Below are 24,494 nucleotides of genomic sequence, written 5' to 3' on the forward strand. Positions count from 1 at the left end.
AACTTCCAAACTCCACCGACGTCACTTTCTGCATCACGATTGCCCGCCTCCCATCCCACGCTAGCGATCTCTAACGAATGGAAGATCGCCACCTACCAACGGAGGCGGTAAAGAGAAGAAGAAGTTCGTCTCCTGGAGACTAACGGCTAGCGGGGCCGACAGGCTACCACCGCCGACCGAAGCCATGGGAACTGGTGACGTAGCTTTGAGTGAACGATTCTGTCCTAAGGTTTGTTTTGGGCTTTGTGTAGCTTGCTATGTAGATCGGGTAACGACTGGCACATCCGAATTTTATTAAGTTGAATTCGATTCGGTTGGTGCTACAAATTGAATTCCTAGAAACTTAGATCAATGGGATAGAAGGCTCCATGTTTGTGAGGCACTTGAAGAGGCAAAACCAAAAGAAGATGCAGTGAGATGGCAAGCCACCAAGAAAGTTTGCTTTACAGTCGAGTCCTTTAACCACTTCTTGAAAACCAAATCTACTTGGAGTGTGAGACAACTAGTTAGGTGGTTGTTTTCTTTCACCTTGTAATATGTGGATATGAAAAAGGAATAATCACGAGAAACACAGAGTTTACACAAGTTATTTAGCAAAATAGAGCCAAAAACACAAGAAGGCGATTGTCAATTCTGATTTCGATTCTGATTTCTAAGGCATTCGCAACAATTTAGGATTCTCTTTTGATCCTAATGTGCCATAGATTTTATGAAAAAAAAATGACCAAGAAGCTAAAGCTCTTGGATGCTTCTTGAATGTTTGAGTGAAGCTGGATTAATGAAAGATAAACTTATGACGTACCAATAATAATAAGACACACGGCAATGATTAACATGTAGTTTTTCAAATTAGTTGGTGTTTTTGCTTTAGTGTTGTCCGAGCCATATCTGTTTAAGTGTTAGGTGGGATTTGCATCTACATTACAAGATAAGTATGTACTAATAATCATTACTTTGAAGTTTATGACCAGTATGTTATATAGGACTCGCAAGATCTTGATCTTATAGCTACGAGATATGGATTCATTCCATTAGTAGCTGCATATTGACACTTAAATGTTTCAATTGCTGGCAACTTGATGCTGATTTTCTCTTGAGTTGCCTATTGTCCACATATTCTTTTTTCTTCTAAGAAGTAATGAGATCTATTTGCCTTTCTTGTATAAGGCAAAGCTTGCTCTGGACAACCTTGAAGTTCCAGTCATAAAGAAACTATTTTTCAGTAATTAGGTGCATTTTAGATGTGTTACTTTATTTTATATAAGATGATATGTATTTCACTCTTAAGTGGTGAATGATCTCAAATTGTACTTTATCTATATTATAGTTTGATTGAGCAGTTGTGCAATTGTTGAGGATGTGAACATTATTGTGGCAGGAAGAAATTAGTGTAATGAGACACAAAAAGTATGTATAGCATTGCTTCTCTACCCCCTTCTATAAATTTTGGCTAGTGGCACTTTGTTATTGTTCTAAATCGATACCCTCGAGAGTCCATTTGTAGCTTGATCATTTTATGTTCCTCCCTTAATTATTTCTTTATAATAAAATAATATATATGCGCAGATTTGTTAGATTGGAATTTCCATGCATTATTATGCTGTAAAGGGTTTGTTCCAATTATTCATTCATAAAATATGGCTATGGCTGACAATAACAGTAATATTGTTGTATTGTTATGATGCTTAAGGTTTTTCATTTGCTACTGTGCTCTGTTTGGAACCATATTACCGTCTTTATATGCTTTGGTGAAGTTCCTAACGATGTTTTCTTAGGCTGTGTGGTAGCTAGAATTTTGGCATACATTTTTGGTATGAAAATGCATTTTGAGCATTGTTTTGCCTTTAATGATGTAAGAACCTGCTCCTTGGCCTCTTTTCTTCATATAGTGACCACGTTTACACAAGTGGTTTGAGCCTAGTTTCTAGTAGACGTCTCTTATCTAAGTCTATTTCTGTCATTATTTATAGTTATGTTATGACAATATGCTACTATAAATGACTTGTGTACATAAATGGATAGTTGATGCTAAACTATTTGGCCCTTTTAGTATCTTGGTGGAGAATAATTCAAAACCTAAGGCACCTTGCTACAGGGATTTATATAACAAAATAATGTTAGAAAAAGTGGAGGTGGCTAATCCAATAAGAAGCATCTTTTTTCCATGTGAGCTTCTTGGCAACTTCAAGTGAGAATCTTGTTGACTTCACATAGTATATGCCTGATCAATCTTATATATAGTCTCAAACAATTAACTAAAAGAAAGAAAACATTTCTCATGAAATGCACTAACTCAATTTATGTTGAAACTACAGTAAGAAAAACTGTCTCTCTGATATAGCTCGTAAATTTGATATGCTTGCTTTGTTAGTTTATGCACTTGCTTATGTTGCTGATTTTGAATTTACTTAGCTCCACTTTGAAATTGTGACATACGATAATTGACAACTAAATCTTACTTGACGTCTATGTTTCCTTATGTTTATTTTTTTTTTTTTTGGTAAAAGGTAATTGTATAAAGCTAAGAACCAATAATTACAAGAGAAATGGCACCAAACATACACTCAAGATGAACAAAGGCATACAGAATGGAAGGGTGCCGAAGAAAGAAAAGAAAAGCCAACAACGGCAACCAAGCAACACGGCAACCAGCCAACCAAGCCTTAAAAAACCCTAAGCGATGGTGGCAGCAGTCAAAAGAAGCCGCAACCAGGAAGTAAATCACGATTGCATGAACCACCAGACGCGAATCACCGTAGTCACACCCGAACCGAAGTCGCGAGCCACCGCATCAAAAAGGAGCCAAAACGAAGAAAGAATGCCACCAATGGGAACACTACAAATCAACGGAATTGGAGGAGAAAATGCAAGGATCTATCCCCTAGCTATGTTTGATGTGGACATCGAGCCATATCAAGGAGGAGGTGCTAGGGACCCGTTGTCTATTTCGACTGGTTCAATCACTCGAGTGCGGGCCAAGCAATTTAGATAAGCTATTGGCGTCATGGTTCGTAATTTTGGCGTGGAGATAAACTTGGATCAAATCTTACGAGAATCTTGGAAATCTTGGCGCAATTATTATCTAGTCACCAAATATTTGACCAAGTCAAAAACAATTATCTTCTTGTTTAGATATTTTATAGAATATAATGCATTAGATTTCTAGGGTTGGTTTTAGGGTTTGTATGGTAACTAGAAGGCCTGTATAAAGGACTGGCCGACTTTCTTTGAGAGACAGACATATTTTTATTTTGGAGGAAAATAATTGAGAGGTTCTCTTTTACTGCTCTTTTGAGAACTTGACCTTATCAAGATTCTCTTGTAGCGGCTGATTCAACTTATCGAGCAAGATAGCAAATTCTTTTGCTCGTGGCGTCTATAGTGATGGTTGGTTGACACGCGTTCGTCAATAGGTCACGTTCATAGCAAGGTTGCCAATCACAAGTTTGATTGGAGCTCGAGGTTTGCAATTCGCACTATCTGGGCCTTCGTAGAACGATCTTTCCGCAACGATTCATATAATTTGGTATAAGAGCTTGCTTCTACAAGGTCTATTTATCTTTAATTTTCTGTTCATATTCAAAAATTTGAGATTTATTGAGCTAGGGTTTCGGTTCTAGCCAATTTAAGGATCCGATTGCTTTTGTGCTTCAATACGTAGTTGTTTGCTGTTAGTTTTAATGTTTTCCCTAGCATCTTAAATTGTATCTGAGTTCGTAAAAAAAAAAGAGATTTTGTCAAAAAAAAAAAGAGAAAGTTCGTCAAAAAAAAAGAAAGAAAATGCACACAAAAAAAAAAAAAGAAGTGCGCAAGAGAAAAAAATAGCCAAACAAAAAAATCAAGAAGGCAACTCGTTTGTTAGTGGATTGAATTGAAACAAAATCCGTAGTGATTTGCATTTCAATTGGAATTTCAAAAGTTGTACTTGTTGGTTTGAAATTGTTACTTACTTAAACAAAGAGCAGTAATGATCTAATCTTGTTTGATTAGTTTGATTGATTTTTGTGAGGGGGTTGAGAGATAGATTTTCGAGTCCAATAAAGAGCTTGTGAAAATAGAATACAAGAGGAAAAAGGAAAAAGTGTGTAAGCTTAATTGAGGGTGGAAAAAGCCTAGACTTGAGTTAAATGCGAGGGGAGTGACAAATACCTTGAGAGAAACACGTGAGTAAGCGATTGGTGAGAATTTTTTTTTTTTTGTAACTAACGTTTGCTTGCAGGTCTAAAATATGTCACGTGAAGAAAGCGTGAATCAAAGGAAGGTTGACTCCATACGAAGGGATGAAACACTCGTGGAAAGCATCCAACAATTGAGGGTCGTAGTGGAGGAGCTTAGTGGCCGAATGATGGGAAATGGCATGAGGGTTGATGGTAACTGAGAGCTACCCTGGGAAAGGCCGCAACATTAGCGAGATGCCTCTAGAACACAACATAGAAGGCAACATCATTATGATGATGATGATGTTGACATGAAGGATGATCGAGATGCTCAATTTGGAAGGTGGAATGGAGCCCATGGGTTTATACACCGAGAAGATAATGAACTTGGCAATATCAAGATGAAGATTCCTTCTTTCTAAGGGAAGAATGAACCCAATGCATATCTAGAGTGGGAGAAATGCATAGAGATGGTATTTGATTGCCAATGATACTCCGAGCTAAAAAAGGTAAAAAATGCAGCTGTTAAATTTATTGATTATGCTATGATTTGGTAGGATCAACTTGTGACTAGTAGGAGACGCAATAGTGAAATATTGATAGAGACATGGGATGAGATGAAAGTGGTGATAAGGAGGCGTTTTGAACCAAGTCATTACCATCGAGATTTGTTTTAAAAGTTATAAAATCTCACACAAGGCAATAAGAGTGTGGAAGAGTATCACAAGGAGATGGAGATTGCCATGATCCATGCTAATGTGGTGGAGGATTGTCAGGCCACAATGTCAAAAAAATTTAGTGGTTTGAGCCAAGACATAGCAAGGGTGGTGGGGCTACAACACTATGTTGAATTGGAGGAATTGGTGGACAAAGCCATCAAAGTTGAGCATCAATTGAAGTTGGACCGAAATCACAAGAGTGGAGGAGGTTCAAATCAGAATTGGAGATCCAATTGGAAGAGAGATAAGAAGCCAAATTGGAGAGAAAACAACACCAAAACCGAAACCTCAAAGGAGAAAGAGAGGGACGGTAAAGTTGGAACGAATCCGATTTCAGGTAAAACTGAAAACCCTAACACTAGAACTCGTGAGATTAAATGTTTTAAGTGTTTTGGCAAGGGTCATATGGCGAATCAATGCCTAATAAAAGGGTGATGATCATGATTGGACATGGTGATGTTGAGTCTGAAAGTGAGAGGGAAGAAGAGGATGATGAGATGCCACCATTGGAGGATTGTAGTGATGGAGAAGTGGTTATAAAATGAGACTTATTAGTGGTTAGACGTCCTCTAAGTGTGCAAGTAAAGGAAGATGAGTATCACCAATAAAGAGATAACTTGTTTCATACAAGATGTGTGGTGAATGGTAAGATCTATAGTATGATAATTGATGGAGGTAGTTGTGCAAATGTGGCAAGTTGTACTATGGTGGATAAGTTGGGTTTGAAAATGACAAAGCACCCTAGGCCTTATAGACTTCAATGGTTAAATGATAGTGGTGAGGTGAAGATGTCGAAGCAAGTTCGAATACCATTTGAGATAGGGAGATACAAGGATGAGGTAGAGTGTGATGTTGTACCTATGCAAGCGGGTCATATCTTGCTTAGAAGACCATGGCAATATGATCGAAAGCTACATCATGATGGGTATACTAACCGTTATTTATTGGTGATGAATTAAAAGACTTACACCTAGTGGGTGTATCAAGATCAGTTGAAGTTACAATGAGAAGCCGAGAGAGAGAGAGAGAGAGAGAGAGAGAGAATGTGAGAAATCCGAGGGCTTGCATGGTGTGTCTAAGACGCAAGGAAAAGGAGAGGCTGAGAGGAGAATTGTGGTAAAAACCGAGGGAAAAGAAGAGAGGAAAAAAATAGGCAAAAGAATTTTTATGCAAAATCGAGTGAGGTGAGAAGAGCTTTAGTTCTAGATTGACCATGCTTGTACTTTTGTACAATGAGGTTTTGTTTTCTACTAATGATCTTGACCCAAGTTTGCCTAGTCCTATTGTGTCTTTATTGCAGGAATTTGAAGATGTCTTTCCTAATGAACTTCCTAGAGAAATGCCACCAATTTGAGGAATTGAACATCAAATCGACTTGATTCCTAGTGCACCATTACCTAATCGACCCGCATATCGAAGTAATCCCGAGGAGACAAAGGAACTTCAGCGACAAGTTAGCGAACTATTGGAACGAGGGTATGTGAGAGAGAGTCTTAGCCCGTGCATCGTTCCTATTTTGTTGGTGCCAAAGAAGGATAGAACTTGGCGAATGTGTGTCGATTGCCGAGCAATTAATAACATTACGGTAAAGTATTGACATCCTATTCCTAGGTTAGATGACATGTTGGATGAGTTGCATGGTTCTTGCATTTTCACTAAGATCGATTTGAAAAGTGGCTATCATCAAATTAGGATGAAAGAAGGTGATGAATGGAAAACTGCATTTAAGACCAAGTATGGATTATATGAGTGGTTAGTCATGCCATTTGGATTAACTAATGCACGGAGCACGTTTATGCGACTTATGAATCATGTTTTGCGTGCTTTTATTGGTCGATTTGTGGTTGTCTATTTCAATGACATCTTGATATATAGCCGAAGCCCTGATGACCATATTGAGCATATGCAAGCTGTCTTGCAAGTTTTAAGGGTTGAGCAATTATATGCTAACATAAAGAAGTGCTCTTTTCTTACTAACAAATTCGTATTTCTAGGATTTTTTGTTAGTGCTGATGGTATACAGGTTGATGAAGAAAATGTCAAAGCAATCCGTGAATGGCCAATGCCTAAGACCATAGGAGAGGTGCGTAGCTTTCATGAATTGGCAAGTTTTTATCGGTGATTTGTGAGAAATTTTAGCACCATTGCTGCACCTTTGACTGAGGTTATCACAAAAGCACGTGGGTTTCACGTGGTGAGAAGAGCAAGAAAAAGCATTTAATTTGCTAAAAGATAAGTTGACTGATGCTCCTTTGTTATCTTTGCTGAATTTCAGTGCTATTTTTGAGATAGAGTGCGATGCTTTGGGTACAGGAATTAGAGCCATGTTGATGCAAGGAGGGCATCCCGTAGCTTATTTCAGCGAGAAATTGAGTGGAGCAACATTGAATTATCCTACCTACGATAAGAAGATGTATGCTTTAGTGCGAGCTTTGGAAACTTGGCAACATTATTTATGGCCAAAGGAGTTTGTGATCCACACTGACCACGAGACCTTGAAGTACTTGAAAGGGCAGCAAAAGTTGAATAAAAGACATGCCAAATGGATGGAGTTCATCGAGATTTTTCTGTATGTGATCAAGTACAAGAAATGTAAGGAGAATGTGGTAGCCGATGCACTCTCAAAGGTATACGATTCTAACTATTTTAGAAGCAAAGTGTTTAGGTTTTGAGCATATCAATGGCTATATACTAATGATGATGATTTTGGGAGAGATTTTGAAACATGTGAACATACTGCATTTGATAAATTCTATAGGCATGAAGGTTATCTTTTCCGTGAAAAAAAAGTTATGTTTGCCTAAGTGTTCTTTGTGTGAATTGTTGGTGCGAGAAGCGTATAGTGGCGGTTTAATGGGGCATTTTGGCATTAATAAGACTTATGAAATGCTGCATGAACATTTGTATTGGCCATATATGAAGAGATACGTCACACGTGTCTATGAGAGATGCATTGCTTGTAAGCAATCGAAGTCTACAACTAAATTGCATGGCTTATATACACCATTACCTATTCCAACGCATCCTTGGACTGATATTTCAATGGATTTTGTGTTAGGATTGCATAGGTCTAAGTATGATAGAGATTCTATTTATGTGATTGTTGATCGGTTTTCAAAGATGGCTCATTTTATACCTTGTCATAAAACTAATGATGCATTTCATGTTGCTGATTTGTTCTTTAGGGAGGTCGTACATTTGCATGGCATGCCTAGATAAATTGTTTCAGATCGAGATTCTAAATTCCTTAGCTACTTTTGGAAAACTTTGTGGAAAAAACTAGGAACACGGTTATTATTTTCTACTACTTGTCATCCACAAACTGATGGTCAAACCAAGGTAATTAATAGAACTTTAAGGATATTGTTGCGTGCAATTATTGAAAAGAATATAAAATCTTGGGAAGATTGTCTACCACATGTTAAGTTTGCACATAATAGGAGCATGCATTTTGCTACTAAATTTACATAACTTGAGGTTGTTTATGGTTTTAATCCATTAACTCCGTTAGATTTAACCCCTTTACCTGTTGATGAGCGTGTGGATTTAGATGGAGCAAAGAAAGTTGAATTTGTTAAGGCGTTGCATGAGAAGACGCGCGCAAATATTGAGCGCAAGACTGAGCAATATGCAAGACAAGCCAACAAAGGGCGCAAGGAAGTGGTGTTTGAACCTGGCGGTTGGGTTTGGGTTCATATGCGCAAGGAGTGATTTCTTGAGCAGCGACATTCTAAGTTATTGCCGCGAGGGGATGGACCATTCATGGTGTTGGAAAGAGTTAACAATAATGCCTATAAGCTTGATCTTCTAGGTAAGTATGACGTTAATGCTACATTTAATGTTTCTGACTTTACTCTTTTCGATGCAAGCGATGATTTGAGGGCAAATCCTTTGCACGGGGGAGGGAATGATGTGGACATTGAGCCATATTGAGGAGGAGGTGCTAGGGACCTGTTGTCTATTCCGACCGGTTCGATCACTCCAGCATGAGCCAATCAATTTAGGCAAGCCGTTGGCATCATGGTTCGTAATTTTCGGGGTGGAGATAAACTTAGATCAAATCTTGAAGAATCTTGGAAATTTTGGCGTAATTTTTGGCGTGGAGATGACCTTGGATCGAACCTTGAAGAATCTTGGAAATCTTGGCGCAATTTGATTATCTAGTCACCAAATATTTGACCAAGTAAAAAACAATTATCTTCTTGTTTAGATATTTTCTAGAATATGATGCATTAGATTTCTAGGGTTAGTTTTAGGGTTTGTGTGGTAACTAGAAGGCGTATATAAAGGACTAGCCGACTTTCTTTGAGAGACAGACATATTTTTATTTTTGAGGAAAAGAATTGAGAGGTTCTCTTTTACAACTCTTTTGAGAACTTGACCTTATCAAGATTCTCTTGTGGCAGTTGATTCGACTTATCGAGCGAGATAGTGAATTCTTTCGCTCGTGGCGTCTATAATAATGGTCGGTTGACACGCGTTCGTCAATATGTCACGTTCATACCGAGATTGCCAATCATAGGTTTGATTGGAGGTAGATGTTTGCAATTCGCACTATCCAGGCCTTTGTAGAACAATCTTTCCGCAACGATTCACATCAATGTTGGAGTCTTCTATTCCTAAAGCTATCTTGCACGTTTCTAACAGTTAAAGCCTTATCCTTGACAACCTTAATAAGGTGGTTCTTCATGGCCGGAACTGCCAAAACATGATCCCTAAAAAGAATCGCGTTCCTATACTTCCAAATAAGGTGGCAAAGAGCCCCAAATGAGAAACGCGCAATGGAACGGTAAAAATCCTTACCAGCAAGAAACTTCAACGCCCAACGAAGATTCTCTGACCACGCCCTGTTGCGCTAAGGGGGGTTGCATCTAGCAGCCCAAAAGAACGCAAGCAAGGCAGTGATATGACAGGCAAAAAACAGATGGTCAATGGAGTCTGGCACTAACCCGCAAAAGGCACAAGAAGCCTCCCCAATCTTGTTGTAAGAAAGAAGCAAGGCCTGAGTGGGAAGACAATTCTTTATAATGAGCCAAAGATTAAACTGATATCTTGGCACTAAACCATTGTTCCATATCAAAGGAACCCAAACAACCTGAGGCTTCTTTCTTCTGATAGTCTGCCAAGCTGAAGCAATAGAGAATAATCTAGAGGAGCTTTCTAACCAAATAAAACGATCTGGTGCTTGAGACATAGTAGGAATGGGCTGCTCCCAAGACTCTAATATTGTCCTCATGGCTTGTCTAGTAGGTGAAAATAGGTCAGCGACCACTGCATGCCTAGGAAGTCTAGAGCTATAGATATGATGGTCGAAAAATAAGAGATGAAGAGGTCCCCTCGGGTGCTAGTGGTCAAATCAGAAGGACACCGAAAGACCATCCCTAAACCTCCAGAAGAATGAGTACCGAAATTCATCCCTGAGATGTAGGATTCTCTTCCACGCCCAAGAGCAAATAGTAGGCTTGCTAACTACCCAAAAACTCTTCATTTCAGGAAAATGGAGTTGATCCATTTGCACCATAAGGACTCATTGTCTGTAAACAAGATTACAATCCTTCAGTCTTCGAATACCGAGCCCTCCTTCCTCCTTCAGAAGGCAAACGTCTTCCCAGGAAACCTTAGCTCCACCCCTACCTAGGTCAGGGCCTTTCCAAAGAAACTGTCTCAAGACCTGTTCAATACAGTCTAAGACTGCAACAGGATAATAAAAACACTCGCGCCAATAAGCTTGGATAGCATGAAGTACTGAAGTTATTAACTAAAGGCAACCAGCAAAAAAGAGAAAGCATTGAGTCCAAGATTGGACCTTGGCTGTGATCTGATCAACTAGGGAAATACAATCCGCCTTACCTAGATGAGATGAGATAATGGGAACTCCTAGATAGCGCACCGGAAATTTCCTTCAATGAAGCCAAGGGTCCGCAAAATCTCATTACGCAAGTTAGCCGGCCCTCCAGCAAGAAATATCTCGCTTTTGTTATTGTTAGGTCTTAGCCCACTCCAAGCAGAGAAGGTATCCAACTCATCCTTCAAAAGAGAGATCGAGGCTAAATCCGATTGGCAAAAGAGGAAAACATCATCCGCAAAAAACAGGTGAGAAAGGCTCAAAGCCTTGCATCTCTAGAAGAACTTGAAGTCCAGATGTCTCGCTCGAGTAGTAAGAATCCCAGAGAAGACCTCTATGACTAACGTGAAAAGATAGGGATAGATTGGATCCCCCTAACGAAGGCCTCGGCCGCTAGGGAAAAACACATGAAGTTCCCCATTCAAGGAGATAGAAAACTTAGGGGTTCGAACACATACCATAATGATCCGAACTAGGTGGTCTGGGAAACCAAAAGCCCGAAGAATCAACTCAAGAAAATCCCAGTCCACCATGTCGTAGGCCTTCTGGAAGTCCACCTTAACAGCACACTTGGGCACATATGGATGAAGATGGAATCCAGCAAATAACTTCTGGGCAAGAAGGATATTGTCTCTGATACGTCGGCCTTTGACGAAGGCATTCTGAGAGGGGCTGATAACATTGCCCAAGACTGCAGCCACACGGTTAGCTAAAACCTTCGTAATACACTTATAAATGGTATTACAACGGGCAATATGTCTATAATCATTGACAGAATTCGCATTGGCAACTTTTGGAGTTAATACCAAGATGGTATTATTGATCTCCCTAAGAAGCTTCCATGTGACAAGGAAATCCTTAACCGCTTACGTGACCAACGGTCCAACTAACTCCCAGTTGTGCTTAAAGAATTCGACTCTAAAACCATCCGATCTTTGTGCCTTTCCTCGAGCAAGGGAAAACATGGTGTCATGAATCTCCTCATCAGTAAAAGGACAAGAGAGAAAACTAACCTGATCTTGTGAAAGAGGGCATCGGATAACCTCCTGAATATCCTGCAGAGACAGTTTAGAAAGGAGGGTGGACAGTGCCAAAAGCTCCTGAAAGTGAGCTATGAAAGTGTGTTGCACCGAGGTGGGATCTGCAACAATCTTACCAGAGGTATCCATGATATAAAGAATAATATTCCTCAGTTGTCTCCTAATGACAGATTGGTGAAAGAATTTGGTATTCCGGTCCCCTTCCTCGAGCCACCTGATCCTAGATTTCTGTCTGAAGAATGACTCCTCATGATTCCTCAGCTCCACGAAGGTCCGTTGATGAATCCTCTCCAAATCTGCAAGAAGCTCGCTTGTCGGGTTCTGCTGCAGGTTGATCTAGGCGAGCCTTAAAGCATTCCTCGTCGAAGCAACCCTCTTGAAAATGTTTGAAAAGGACTCTCTATTGAGTTGCTTGAGTCGGCCTTTAAGGGCCTTAAGCTTGGTCACCTATCTATACATAGGAACTCCTTCACTTGGACTTTCCCAAACTTGCGAAACAATAACCTGAAAAGAAGGGTGCTTGGTCCAAAAGTCAAAGTATTTAAAAGGCTTCATTCGAAGAACCGGTTGCAAAACTTTAACCACCATCAAAGTATGATCAGAAATCCAGGCGGCAAAAAGGAAGCCTTTGAGAAAGAGAACTCCTGGCCCTTATGGATATGAAAGTATGTTCAGCATAGACCGTGGAGACATAGCAGCACAAACCCGAGAGGAGAAACTTCAAGCTGCCATGGATAGCCTGACTATTGGAAGAAAGAACTTCAAAACTAACCAAGGAAGGATTCCAGTCAACCCATATCCTACCTCTATGAGAAAAATCATAATTGGCAACCTAGTTCCACCCCGAGAAGAGTGTAGCAGAAAGGGACCCAAACAAAGACTCCAGAACTTTGGTCTCGAGTAAACCAATTAGACAAAGGCCATTGGAAGAAACAAAATTCCTGACTTCGGCTCACCTCAAGGGATCCATAAGGCCTCTCACATTCCAAAATCCAAATAACATAGAAATATAATATAATAATATAATCAAAGGAGGAAGGGGGACTACCTCCGCCTATTAGGCTTCCGCCTACTAGCTGTCGAAGCAGGAGGGATCTTCACCGGAGGCGGGGCTGGATCAAGAGCGAGTAGCTTCTCCTGAATGATCTCGCCTCTCCTGAATGCTTCCTTATGTTGATTACTGCTGGATGTGGATTCCTAGTGATCTGTTTGTTGTTATACTATGAATATTGCAACACATGACCATGAAAATAAATGGAGGTTTATAGAACTAATTTCCATCTTTTATGTCCTTTTCCAAATCTAAGAGGAAGAAAGTGGAGTTGCTGGAAGCATCAAGATGTCAAGTTCATATTAATTCTTTATTTCCCCCACTTTGTTTCCTTTTTCTTAATTCTTCTTGACTTGTTAGACATTTCTATATTCTTTTCATTTGCCCTGAAAAATTTACAGTTGTAGGATGTGCTACACAGTACACGCTAAACTAACATAAGTGGTTGCTTTCCTTTTCGCTTTCCCCCTATTTCTTAATCTCTTCTTCCTCACTTTTTTTCATTGCAGTGAGATTGTTTGATGTCTTCAATGTTATCATCTTTAAATTGAGAAATATAGCATCTTCAAAGAAATACGATATTTTAACTATGAGAAAATTATGCTTTAAAATATGCCATGTGCAAAGTACTTGATTAAGTAATCTCTTTTCTGGTTTTTAAGTTGCAAGTGTCTATTTATGCATACATGAGAGTATGTGCCTGTTAAATTGTGGTGTATATTTGCCTTTCCAGTATGATTTTTTATCTGTCTAATGCTACCATGATCTAATACTTCATGTTTCCTAAGCTTGTGCAGAACTCATAAAGTGTTTTAATCAGACTTTGTAGACATAAAAGTTAAAATGTAGTGAAACAAGATTTGCTTCATTGAGATTTGAGCAGTACATGAAGTAGCTGATCTAGATTATGGACGTTGTCCTTTTAATAATTAGTCTTGAAAGAACAAGTTCTAGCACAAGGCGAAGAAGCAAGAGATGTGCAAACTACAAAGGATGCATTTAAACAAAAGTTTTAGGGAAAAGGAATAAACCATGAAAACTCTTGACTTTTAGAGCTTGAGATTTATAGATTATGCTGCTCCTAGTGATTTGATTACGAGTCAAAAGCATTGTGGGAAACATGAACTAGCTTACTGCCTTCTGAATATGAAATCAAGCAAGAGGACTCATCTTGCAGGTAATGGACCACCTTACTGCCTTCTGAATATGAAATCAAGCAAGAGGAGCTCAAAAACTAGCCCTAAATATGGCATAGTTTCATAATAGAGAGGATGAGTCTCTGGTTGTAACGGTGAGCATGAATCCTATGCAATGTTTGGAAGATGTAGCCAATTGGAACCCGAGATCATCTCTCTACCAGAACTGGTGTCGAGATTTCTCTAAAGAGACGTTGCCCATCCGAGATAAAAACTTATAATTATCACCCCTGTTTACAGTTTGTTGTTTGTTCTCCAAGGACATTTTGTTGTAGAGAAAATATAGGACCTAGAGGTATCCTTAAAGTTAAAAAAAAATAAAAATAAAATTGCCATAGTTATCCAAAACGCACCTCTTTTAATTATTTACGCAAGAATTTTTCCAAATTCATGCCACTTTGGGGAGCCTAGTTACCGTCCGTTGAATCAAATGGTACACTTCAGAGATAATTTGCTCGCATGCAATCCTACTTCCTCGAGGACATTCCTTAATATTGATATTCTTAGGACTGAAATGTTAACTTCCTAAACTCTCCTATCAAGGAACTTGTTTTTCCTTAGATAGTACCTTCTTTTGTAGAGTGCTTTGTCAATTAGTCTGCTAAATTATCTCTCGCTCGATATATGGACATGTTTAGAAATGGAATCTGTCTCGGGCTTCAGGAGAATCATTGAAAATATTGGCTGGTTTGCATAGAAAAGGATGCTGATGCTTCTACGGTATAGAGCGACGGTTCAAGATGGCCAAGAGTGATGACCAACATACCAGTGCCGTGAGACCGATGAGACTTTGCCATTACTTGCAACAAAAGGACAACCGAGTATAACCTTCTAGCCGCATCTAGCAATGTTCAGAGATCAACTGAATTCAAAGACTCCTATTTCGTAGCTTTGTGCATCTTAACCTCGATTGCCATCTTCTCAAAAGCACGTGAATTACGAAGAAGAAACTGCACTAGAGGAAGCCACTGTTTCAGCTCCAAACACATGTAGCACTAAAACGAACAATCTCTGCACTCCTCAGATGCTACGCTAAATACTCAAATTCTTTGTTTCGTGACACAATGCAATTCCTTCTTATCATAGTATTGGTCATCCAAATCAAGCTCAAGCTGCATAAATTAGACTACTAAGACCGACTAACTTAAAAGTTAGATGGGCATAATTTAACAAAATTGATCGTGTTAAGGAGGAAATACTTGGAATTTGAAAATTTTAGTAATCTGTTCACCATAACTAGCATTTTTACAAATAAAGAATTGGTCAATTGGAATAGATACTCTATTTTGGAATAAAAAGGAAAATTAAATGGATTCTAACTTCTTAGCACCTGAACTCATCTAATATGTGTAGCACAAGGTTTTTCTTCATAGTCGTAAAGTATCGAAGGTAATTAATTTTTTTTTTTATTTCATTCATGTCAACATTACAACCTTAGTCGCTTGTAGCAATGTAAATTATTCCTGGTTCGTGTCATCATTAACATATTTGCAGCTCTTTTAGATTTGATATGATTGCTCTTTTGATGGAATTTTCTTTTTAGAGAGGCAAAATTGGATTGAATAGGACATATTAGTGGTTATTGTGCTGCAACATAGTTTCAAATCTGAATAGTAAATTTGTTTCAAATCTGAATGGTAAATTTTTCTTTCTGCACCAGCTCTTAGATGATTAAAATGAGACAATTGCAACCTCATTCTCTCAAAGTATTGAATATTGTCTTCTTGTTATAATTTTGTGTAGTAACTCAATGATGACTAAGTATGTGTATGAGTGTAACATATACGCATTAAACATGTATTTGGTTCTTGTGAGTGTCCTTTCTTTTTTCAAGTGCGGACTTGGTTTAAATCTGTATCATGATGTAATTTCTAATCTTCTTTCTATAAATTGAGAATTCCATCCTTTAATTTTGGTCCGTTTGACGCTTGGATTGGCGCTTAGTTTCTGGTAATACAGAAAGGAAAACAATGTAAGTACGGTAATTAGGAGAGAGAGGAATAGACGTATGCCTCGTTCAAAAAGTGGTAGTGACGATTATTCATATCATCAAGGTCCAAACTTTTCATGAAAACTACGGGCAAGAATTGGGAAACTAAAGCAGGATTGAAAAATGTACGGTAATCTAAGGAAGTTACACATGTTTACAAAATCGGCACATACGTAGTTATAGAAATTTCAGGCAGAAAGGTTATCATAGACAAAAGTGTCATTCATGTCCCGATCCCACAATGACCTCACGCAGGAACTCTCCTTCCTTGAGAAACTTGCCTGTTGATCTGCAAGTTGGGTTGCAACAGAATTTAGGGGCTCGGGTTCGTCTAGAAACTAATTTAACTCCAATTTATCTGTTTCGGGGAATTTGTTGCCTCAACCAACTGTGTACTACACATATTTTTAGTTTTCATATCTCTGATGAGTCAAGTTGTCTAACTTATTCTTAAAATAATGTTACCTTGAATTCTCAGACTATCCAAATTGCCAATGTCCCTTAAGTGACGACTTTCTTATCTAGAGAGATTAAAGATATAATGCCATGCAGAAATCATTGGGTTTACTTTATTGTACAGAAAGAGTAGATATATAATATCAAGATGTAAATTCATGGGCTAGTCCTACGCTAAATGTCTAGTGTTTTCTCTAAGCAGGGGAATGGACCCATTCTTGACTCTTGTTCTGCTAGATGCGGTGATAATCCCATTGCTATATAATAACAACATGAACATAAGTGAAAACAGGAACTTTATACACTAATTCAAAAAACAAAAGAAAAAGAAAAAGAAAAAAAAAGCAGGAACTACATTCCCGACATAGGCGAGTTTAACCCTAGTCCCCCAACTCTCAAAATTTCAATCAAGGTCCGAGTAGGAAAAACAAAAGTTTACGTAGAGATCCATAAAGCTCGGCCCCCAAAATTAATCTTATTTCTTAACATTCCAATGTTGAAGGAGCTATCGGGAACTCCTAGCAAAAAAAAAAAAAAAAAGTTCTGAATTAAGATCTATTTCCCTGTAGCTATATTGATTCAAGTATAAAATTACTTAGACACAACTTCAATTTTATCAAAGTTACTCGAAAGCCCCCTACATTTTCAAAATGAACTCTGACCCTGTGTTAGAAACATTTTCGGATTTGATAGATTAATAAAAAAAATCATCACAATAAATTTTCAAAAAATGGCTGGAATATGGACAAGTCGCCATTTAAAGAGCAATTTCTTCATACCATGAATGTTTGTATGTTCAGTTGACATGTTGACAAAATACTATCCTCCTTTGCATGCATCATTGAACCGTAATTTCAAAAGCACAATATGATTAAGCATGTCAAAAGATGTTAAACAAATTGAAATAGAAACTAGAACACATGACAACAAAAAATTTCCAAGTTAGACACAAAAAATAACATCCATCATCAGCTTTGTGCGGATTTGGGTTTTGAAGTGGGAGGGAATCACCTCTAGACCAATAGAGACAAAACCGTGAGATATGTGAGGAATGACTGCAAGATAGTAGATCTCCAGTCCAAAAAGTCATGAACTTATGTACATCTGTCAATTTCATTTTAAAATTTCCAGTTTAATTAAATTAATCATAAACTTTTTGATAATTTTATTCACCATGAATGGTTAAGCAAATAGAAAAGTTGCTTTGGTCCTTTTGCCACTCTAGAGTGGAAATACCATCATAAGTAATAATGAAATTTGCGAGTTGGGGCCTCAAGCCTAGCGCCACCCCCCGCCCCCCTTTGCAAAAAAAAAAAGAAAAAAACCCAACATAAAGGAAGCGTTTTGGTATATTGAAGTGAAACTACACTTTAACGTGTGCCCTACACATATTCTCAAAAAAAAAAAAAAAAAAAAAAAAGAGGAAAATTTCAAATAAAAAAAAAAAGGAAAAGAATGGAAAGAAAATAACAAAAATTTAAATGAAGGACATGTCCTTAATTAGCTGATGAGGTCAGTCCTTTTTAAGCTAACATAACTATTTTAAGTCCTTATTTGAAATAAGGTGAATTTTGGATTCTTATTTGACATAATGATTATACATATGGCATTTATTTGAAACAATGTTTACTTCAAACTCTTATTTGAGAAAATGAGGTTTTTCCAAAAATGTTATTAAATTAGATAAAATCAACTTCTACCAAATTGCTAAAATGATTTAGCAAAATTAAGAATCATTTCCCACAAATATTGCAAGTTTTAGAATAAAATCTAGGGGGCCAAATTCCCCTTAAAAGCACCAACTGTCAAGCAATTTATTATTATAATATAATAAAACACTTGCTGAAGTTAAACCAAAGCCTTGATTTATACACTAAAAGTTTGTCAGAACTAAGTTCGAAACTCATAATGCTATTTGTCAGTCAATTTTTTATGGTGGAACTCGTCCAATGTTGGAATATATATGCACTACCATAAGCATCAGACTTTACATCGTGGCGTCATTGTGAATATCATCATTCTATAGCATAAAGTAATTGAAATCCTTCAATTGGTTATGTCTCCTCTAATGACCTGACAAATTCAATGTAGATGAAACCAAAACATTTATAAAACATATGACATAATCACTATAGCCTTTCCTTGTGGATATTTCAGAAAAAAAGTTAGGATTTTCAGAGTAGAAATCCGATAGTTTCATCCAATAGTCTTTAAGCATCTATATTCTTCCTTTCCAAGGTCTCTGGAAGCCACTGTGATCCAAATTCTAAAATTGTTGTAAGAGTTGCTACCAATCAACTTTCAAATTGATTGCAAATAGAAAAGTCAACTAGAGTAGAAAAGCGATAATAAAATATTTAATGTCTCATCCAAGAGTTTGATTACATGCCCAAAAATGTAAGCAACTTCCACATCACCATTTCAATTCCACATTTTTTAGAATTTATACAAAAGGTGAATTCAGTTCAATTAAAATAGCATTCAATGAATCTAATGCATACGCACAAAAGTGAGTTCAATCATAATGGATGCACGAATCTGATGTATACTGTTTTAATAAAAAAAGTGAATCTAATCATAACATTTAACCAAACATAGATATTCTAATAGGTGCAAAATGGCATGCAAATCTGAATCTAGTACGTATCCAAACATCAAAGGCATAATCCATGGCATAACATGCGAATTCGGGTGAATAAATAATTTCGCTGTGAAATAGGCTTACAAGATGTACGAAGTGCAACTAATTTAATTTGCGACACGTGCAGACATGTACGCATTAGTCATGGCTTAAATAAATGTGAAATGACATGCATTGGTCCTACCGGAGCCTGTCGCGTGGCAGCACAATGGCTAGTGGCCTCTTAGCAAGTGAGCGGCTGGTGCTTGGCAACCTCCGCCTCGTGCTAGCGAAGGCCTAGATGGCGCGCAGCCCTAGCGCAGGGCCCAAATGGCCTTGGTCGGGGCTTTTCTAGCCTAAGTTGGGAGACGCTTTGATTGGGCGAGCCACCACCTAGGACTAGTTTTCCTTTTCTTTGAAGAATCATATATATATATGCATGTACACGCACGCTCTGACCCCTCATTTCTCTTTCATTCAATTAACTCAATATTCATGTTTGTGGAAAGCTCATGACTTGAATTTTCCGTAAATTTTGTCTGTTTTCTAGATAAGTCTTGTTGTTATGAGTGCAAAGCATTACTTCATTCTGGTCTTATTTGAAGAATTAGAATTAGTTTTTGTTTCAATGTGTTGCGACCCTCCCGAGGTGAACCAAAAGGGAGATTATCAGATTGCTAAGCAAGTGAAAATAAGCCTCTCGCAAGATGAAACTTATGCTTTGTGCAATCTCTCCTAAGCCCTACTCATGAAAAATTGGTTTCTCATTAATTATTTAATTGATTCTAACTAGAGCTGCCACTAGGAGCTAAGTAAGACACGAAAGATAGTTTACTTTTGTGAACTAAAGATTCGTAACCTCATAGACTTGATTAAGCTAAATAAATCTAATTCATTTTATGGGTATCTTTTCCTTTCAATAAAAGGCTTTGCATGCCACTTTCCCATTTTTTTTTTGAAGAAATCTAAATAATCATGTATGGATAAACAAATAAAAATCCAATCCAATAATAACTAAACGTGTAAAAGATGAGGAAAGAAATAGCTCAAGTTGTATCAGGCAATATTACACAATGCCTTATTATTAAATTTCAGGACAAGACCCTCGTGATGCAATAATCATCTAATATGCCATCTACATCTTTTTATTATATATATATATATATATATATATATATATATATATATATATATGATTTCTTTTCATTACTGGTATGTGTTAATCTGATTAAGTGCTTGCGAATAAAATCGAATGCTTAGGAACTAAGTAAAGCTATATGCATGACCAAAAACAGTATAAAGATCCAATCTCTTTTTTTTGGGGGGGTAGGTAAACATGTATAAACGACAAGATTGCAAATAATAAACTATACACATATTGAATTTAATGTAAAAGCAAATCTAACGCAATGGGAACATGATGGATGAAGCAAAATCATGCAAGCAAACAACGAGGTCACTCCGGGATATTTCAAGGGGCAGAACATGGACGAAACATACTCAGTCCAATCCAATCATGCAAAGGAAACAACTAGGCTTCATAATTCATCCATAGACAAGTTAATGCGAAGGGGATTAGGACATAGCAAGTTTCATATCAAAATTGTATGAGAAATGAATCATGGAATCTAGAAATAAGTGTGGAAATCCCTAACTCATGTTAATTCACAGGAAAACCTTGTGATTCATCATACATGCATGGCTTTGGGACTTTGCAAACAAATCATAAGAGTGGCAAACACGGAATGGGATTCTGATCATACCAAAAGATAAGCGGAAAAGGGAAGGAATCAGAAAGCTTTAAACATGATGAACGGATGGCCGAGTGTGTGAATCGTATCCCGCTTGCGTGCATCGGATTCTTATCATACCAAAACTTGAAAGGATGGCTTCTTGTTCCTCAACAACCTTTTTGACTGTCTAAGCCTTTTCTTCTACTCACGATTTCCACTTAGAATGTCTTTTTCGTTCTCCACCCGCTTACTTTCTGATCTGATTGGTTCCTATTGTCTGATTTTGATTTTCCATTACTTTCCACCTCTCACTCAAATCTCCCTTTTCAGATTCCCGGCCAACGAAAGCCATCCCCAACGAAAGGGTTTTCCTTAATCGATAACCAAATAGATTCTACATCAAATAATCGAGCGAAGGAACTTGCGTCAATATAACAATCCGAATATATGCGGTCTTCAGAGAAAATAACTCCTTGCATTCACACCTATTAGATATCTTGATCCCTAAGTAAACACCATCATTTTCTGAAATTCTGACACTATTCGATGTTGACCCCACCCCACCGAAAAAAAAAAGTGATGCATCTCTGTCTTCTAGTATAAGAATAAGTGATCGCTGATTTTTTTTCCCAAGATTGTGAGAATCAATCATCATAGCTAGCCCACAAGATCATCTTTACAATCTAGGGATTAGGAACACAACTAAACATCTGATCCGCTTGCACTATTATGATCATCCCCCTTATTTCAAAATTTTATTTAATGAATTTCGTTCATTAAGGATGATTGGATCAAAAATTTATCAAGGATTTGGTCTAGTGGATCGATATTACACAAGCGGTATTAATTCCATAGAGACAGCTCGAACACATTAAAAAGCATCGGCATGGTTATCTACTACAAAAATTATTGAGTGAACTTAGGGTATACACTAAATTGAATTTAAACCATTAACAACTTTGGACTCTAAACGAATCTCTTCAACTTTTACAGTTTCAATTTAGTTTACCATATATATTTTCAATTTAATAATTTCTTACTTATTAGACGTAGATAATTGCCCCAAGTGGGACTTTCGGTTGTGGAAAGCACCTCGTATTTGGAGTGAAGAAGATTGAAGGCGAATAATTGCAGGAGGGAAATGCACGCGATAACAGATAAATATGTCAGACTAGCAAAAAATTACCTTTGGATTTGGGAACCACCACTTTTTCCTTTTCAAATTTTTAACCCACGTTCATAATAATAAAATCACCTTTAGAATTGGTCATTACACTTAAAATTGTACTGGTAATTGATGCTGGGATAATTGCACACATAACAAACAATAGAATTTTAAAAGAATGCAAGTTTATTCTAAGTTATTACTCAAAAGGATAAGGACAATCCACATGGTCGTCTAATGATCGTTCACATCTTTTGTGGCTATCTCAGAGCGTGACTCCTATAACTAATGAAGCTAGAAACTTTTTCCTCCCATTTTGATAAAGTTTCATAGGCTTGACTTAAAAGTCATCACTTTTTCTTTTTTTTGGTGCTAAAGAGAAAAGAAGCTAAAATGAACTTAGTGCATAAGCTACGTTTGGACTTGAACCGTTGAATATAGGAGACTCCAGCTTTCAGTACTAGAATCACTTCTTAAGAACTGCCCAAGCTTAGCAACTATCGTGCCGATGATCCAACACATTTTGTCAATGGCATATTTTACCAAAATATAAGTCAAGCGGCACTATTAATGAAAGGTCATAAATTATTTGTTCATAATAGTTTTCCTTAGAGGAAAGTCAAAAGTTCATAGCGCTTGATGTTGAATAATTAGTTTTGTGGTTAATGACATGATGCTTTGGAAGCATCTTAACATTTTCTCGCAAAAAACAAACTAAACAATTGTGGATGAGCTATTGCTGGCTCATTTATTTGAAAAACTGGTTGACATTGCGTATTCATTTATAAAAGTATCAATATGTGTCACTTCATGTCTTTGATTTTTCATCTTCTTACCCATTTCATTTCTATGATTGAGAATGGAGAATTTAAATATAAATGGGACGAAAAATCATAAATTGCCAACAATGTTGATCCACATAATTCAGCATAAGGCATTATGTATAATTAACCACTTAATATTATCATATTCCATATAAGTCCATAGTACGTTTCTTATTTAGAATTTCAATCTTCAAAAGATATTAGTTATGTGACAAAGCAAATATAAACTTTTTATACACCACATATAGAGACAACTCTAATGAGATTTTTAATTTAAACCAATACAATTTTTTTTTGTCATGTGGTATATTTTTAATATGAACGAAGCCTTTAATTTGACAATGCTTGTACATCAACTTGATTCCTTGATCATGTGTAATATGTGAATACATACTGCTTCCTTGCTTAAGTTTGCAAATCCCTCACAAACACTAATATATGAAAGACAAATCTCGCAACAAATAGTACAGATACAAGGAAGATGTTGAAATGATTTTTGAGAAATTCAATATGATGGTAAATTTTCTACATCATAACAAGAATTTGGTGTGATTTTAAGTTTCAATAGGTAATTTCTATGTTTTGATTTTTTTGATATATATCTAGATAATTGTGAATGATGCAACAACAAAATGTTTGTTATTAAAAGGTTTAACATATAGCGAATTTCAAGTCAAAATAAAGTGAGAAATGAATTGTGGAATCTAGAAACGAGTATGGGAATTTCAAACTTGTGCTATTTCACACAAACACCTTAGTATTCACACATGCATGGCTTTGGGACTTTGCAAATAAATCGCAAGAGTGGCAAACACGGAATTTGATTCTGATCAAATGAAAACATGAACGGAAAGAGGAAGAAATCAGCAGGCTTTACCGTGATGAGCGGATGGCCAAGTGTGTGAACTCCTATTCCTCCTCAAGGTCACCCAATCCTACACCTTTTGATTCTCCAGCTTTTTCTTCCACTCACGACGTTCGAATCTTGTTTGATTCTAGTTTTCCATCACTTTCCAACTCACACTCAAATCTCTCTTTTTTGGAATTCCCCACCCACCGAAAGCCATCCCGCGCTCGAACCTCATGATCAAGGATAAGAATAAATCAATAAGAAGAACAAGTAGTGAACGGCCTACCTGAAAGCACAATTTCAAACCTTCAGCTAATACTCATTGTTGTTTGTTAAAATCCGTCATCTGATGGCTTCTTCGCTGAAATACAAAAGTATTTATGACGTCTTCTTGAGTTTCAGAGGCTCAGATGTGCGTAAAAGCTTCCTTAGCCATCTCTACCAAGCTTTAGATCAGAATGGAATATACACTTTCCAAGATAGCGAGGAACTGAGAAAGGGAGACCAAATATCGGCAACGCTTATGAAGGCCATTGAAGAATCGTGCATCGCAATCATTATTTTTTCCGAGGACTATGCTTCCTCATGGTGGTGCTTGGAAGAGATGGCAAAGATTATGGAGTGCAAGGAGCAAAAGGAGCTCACTGTTCTACCAGTGTTTTACAAAGTAGACCCAAGAGAAGTGAGAGAGGGGAGAGAGAGCTATAGGAAAGCTCTGGATAAGCATGAAGATAAGTTCAGAAAGGATCTGGAGAAAGTGAAGAAATGGAAAAAAGCTCTTTTTGATGCTGGTAACTTGTCTGGGTGGCATTTGAATGATGAGTAAGTTCAAAGTAGCTCAATTTTTG

The 24,494-nt window shown here is 37.4% G+C and overlaps 1 protein-coding gene across 10 annotated transcripts in view; it reads left to right on the forward strand.

Moving 5' to 3' along the window:
• LOC104444961 (TMV resistance protein N) overlaps positions 1-24,494 on the forward strand; it is an 87,739-nt gene that overhangs the window by 55,318 nt on the left and 7,927 nt on the right. For 5 of the 10 annotated variants that reach the window (XM_039311909.1, XM_039311908.1, XM_039311910.1 and 2 more), the window contains exon 1: positions 23,861-24,468. The exons of 3 other annotated variants lie outside the window; for them this stretch is intronic. In XM_039311909.1, the coding sequence (XP_039167843.1) occupies positions 23,996-24,468 (473 nt within the window). In that variant the 5' untranslated portion in view covers positions 23,861-23,995. Of the gene's footprint in view, positions 1-23,860; positions 24,469-24,494 lie in introns of those variants that run through there. 2 more of the 10 variants (XM_039311915.1, XM_039311913.1) reach the window with 2 other exon arrangements.

The sequence above is a fragment of the Eucalyptus grandis genome, chromosome 5 (genome assembly GCF_016545825.1).
Source record: "Eucalyptus grandis isolate ANBG69807.140 chromosome 5, ASM1654582v1, whole genome shotgun sequence".
Taxonomy (NCBI): Eukaryota; Viridiplantae; Streptophyta; class Magnoliopsida; order Myrtales; family Myrtaceae; genus Eucalyptus; species Eucalyptus grandis.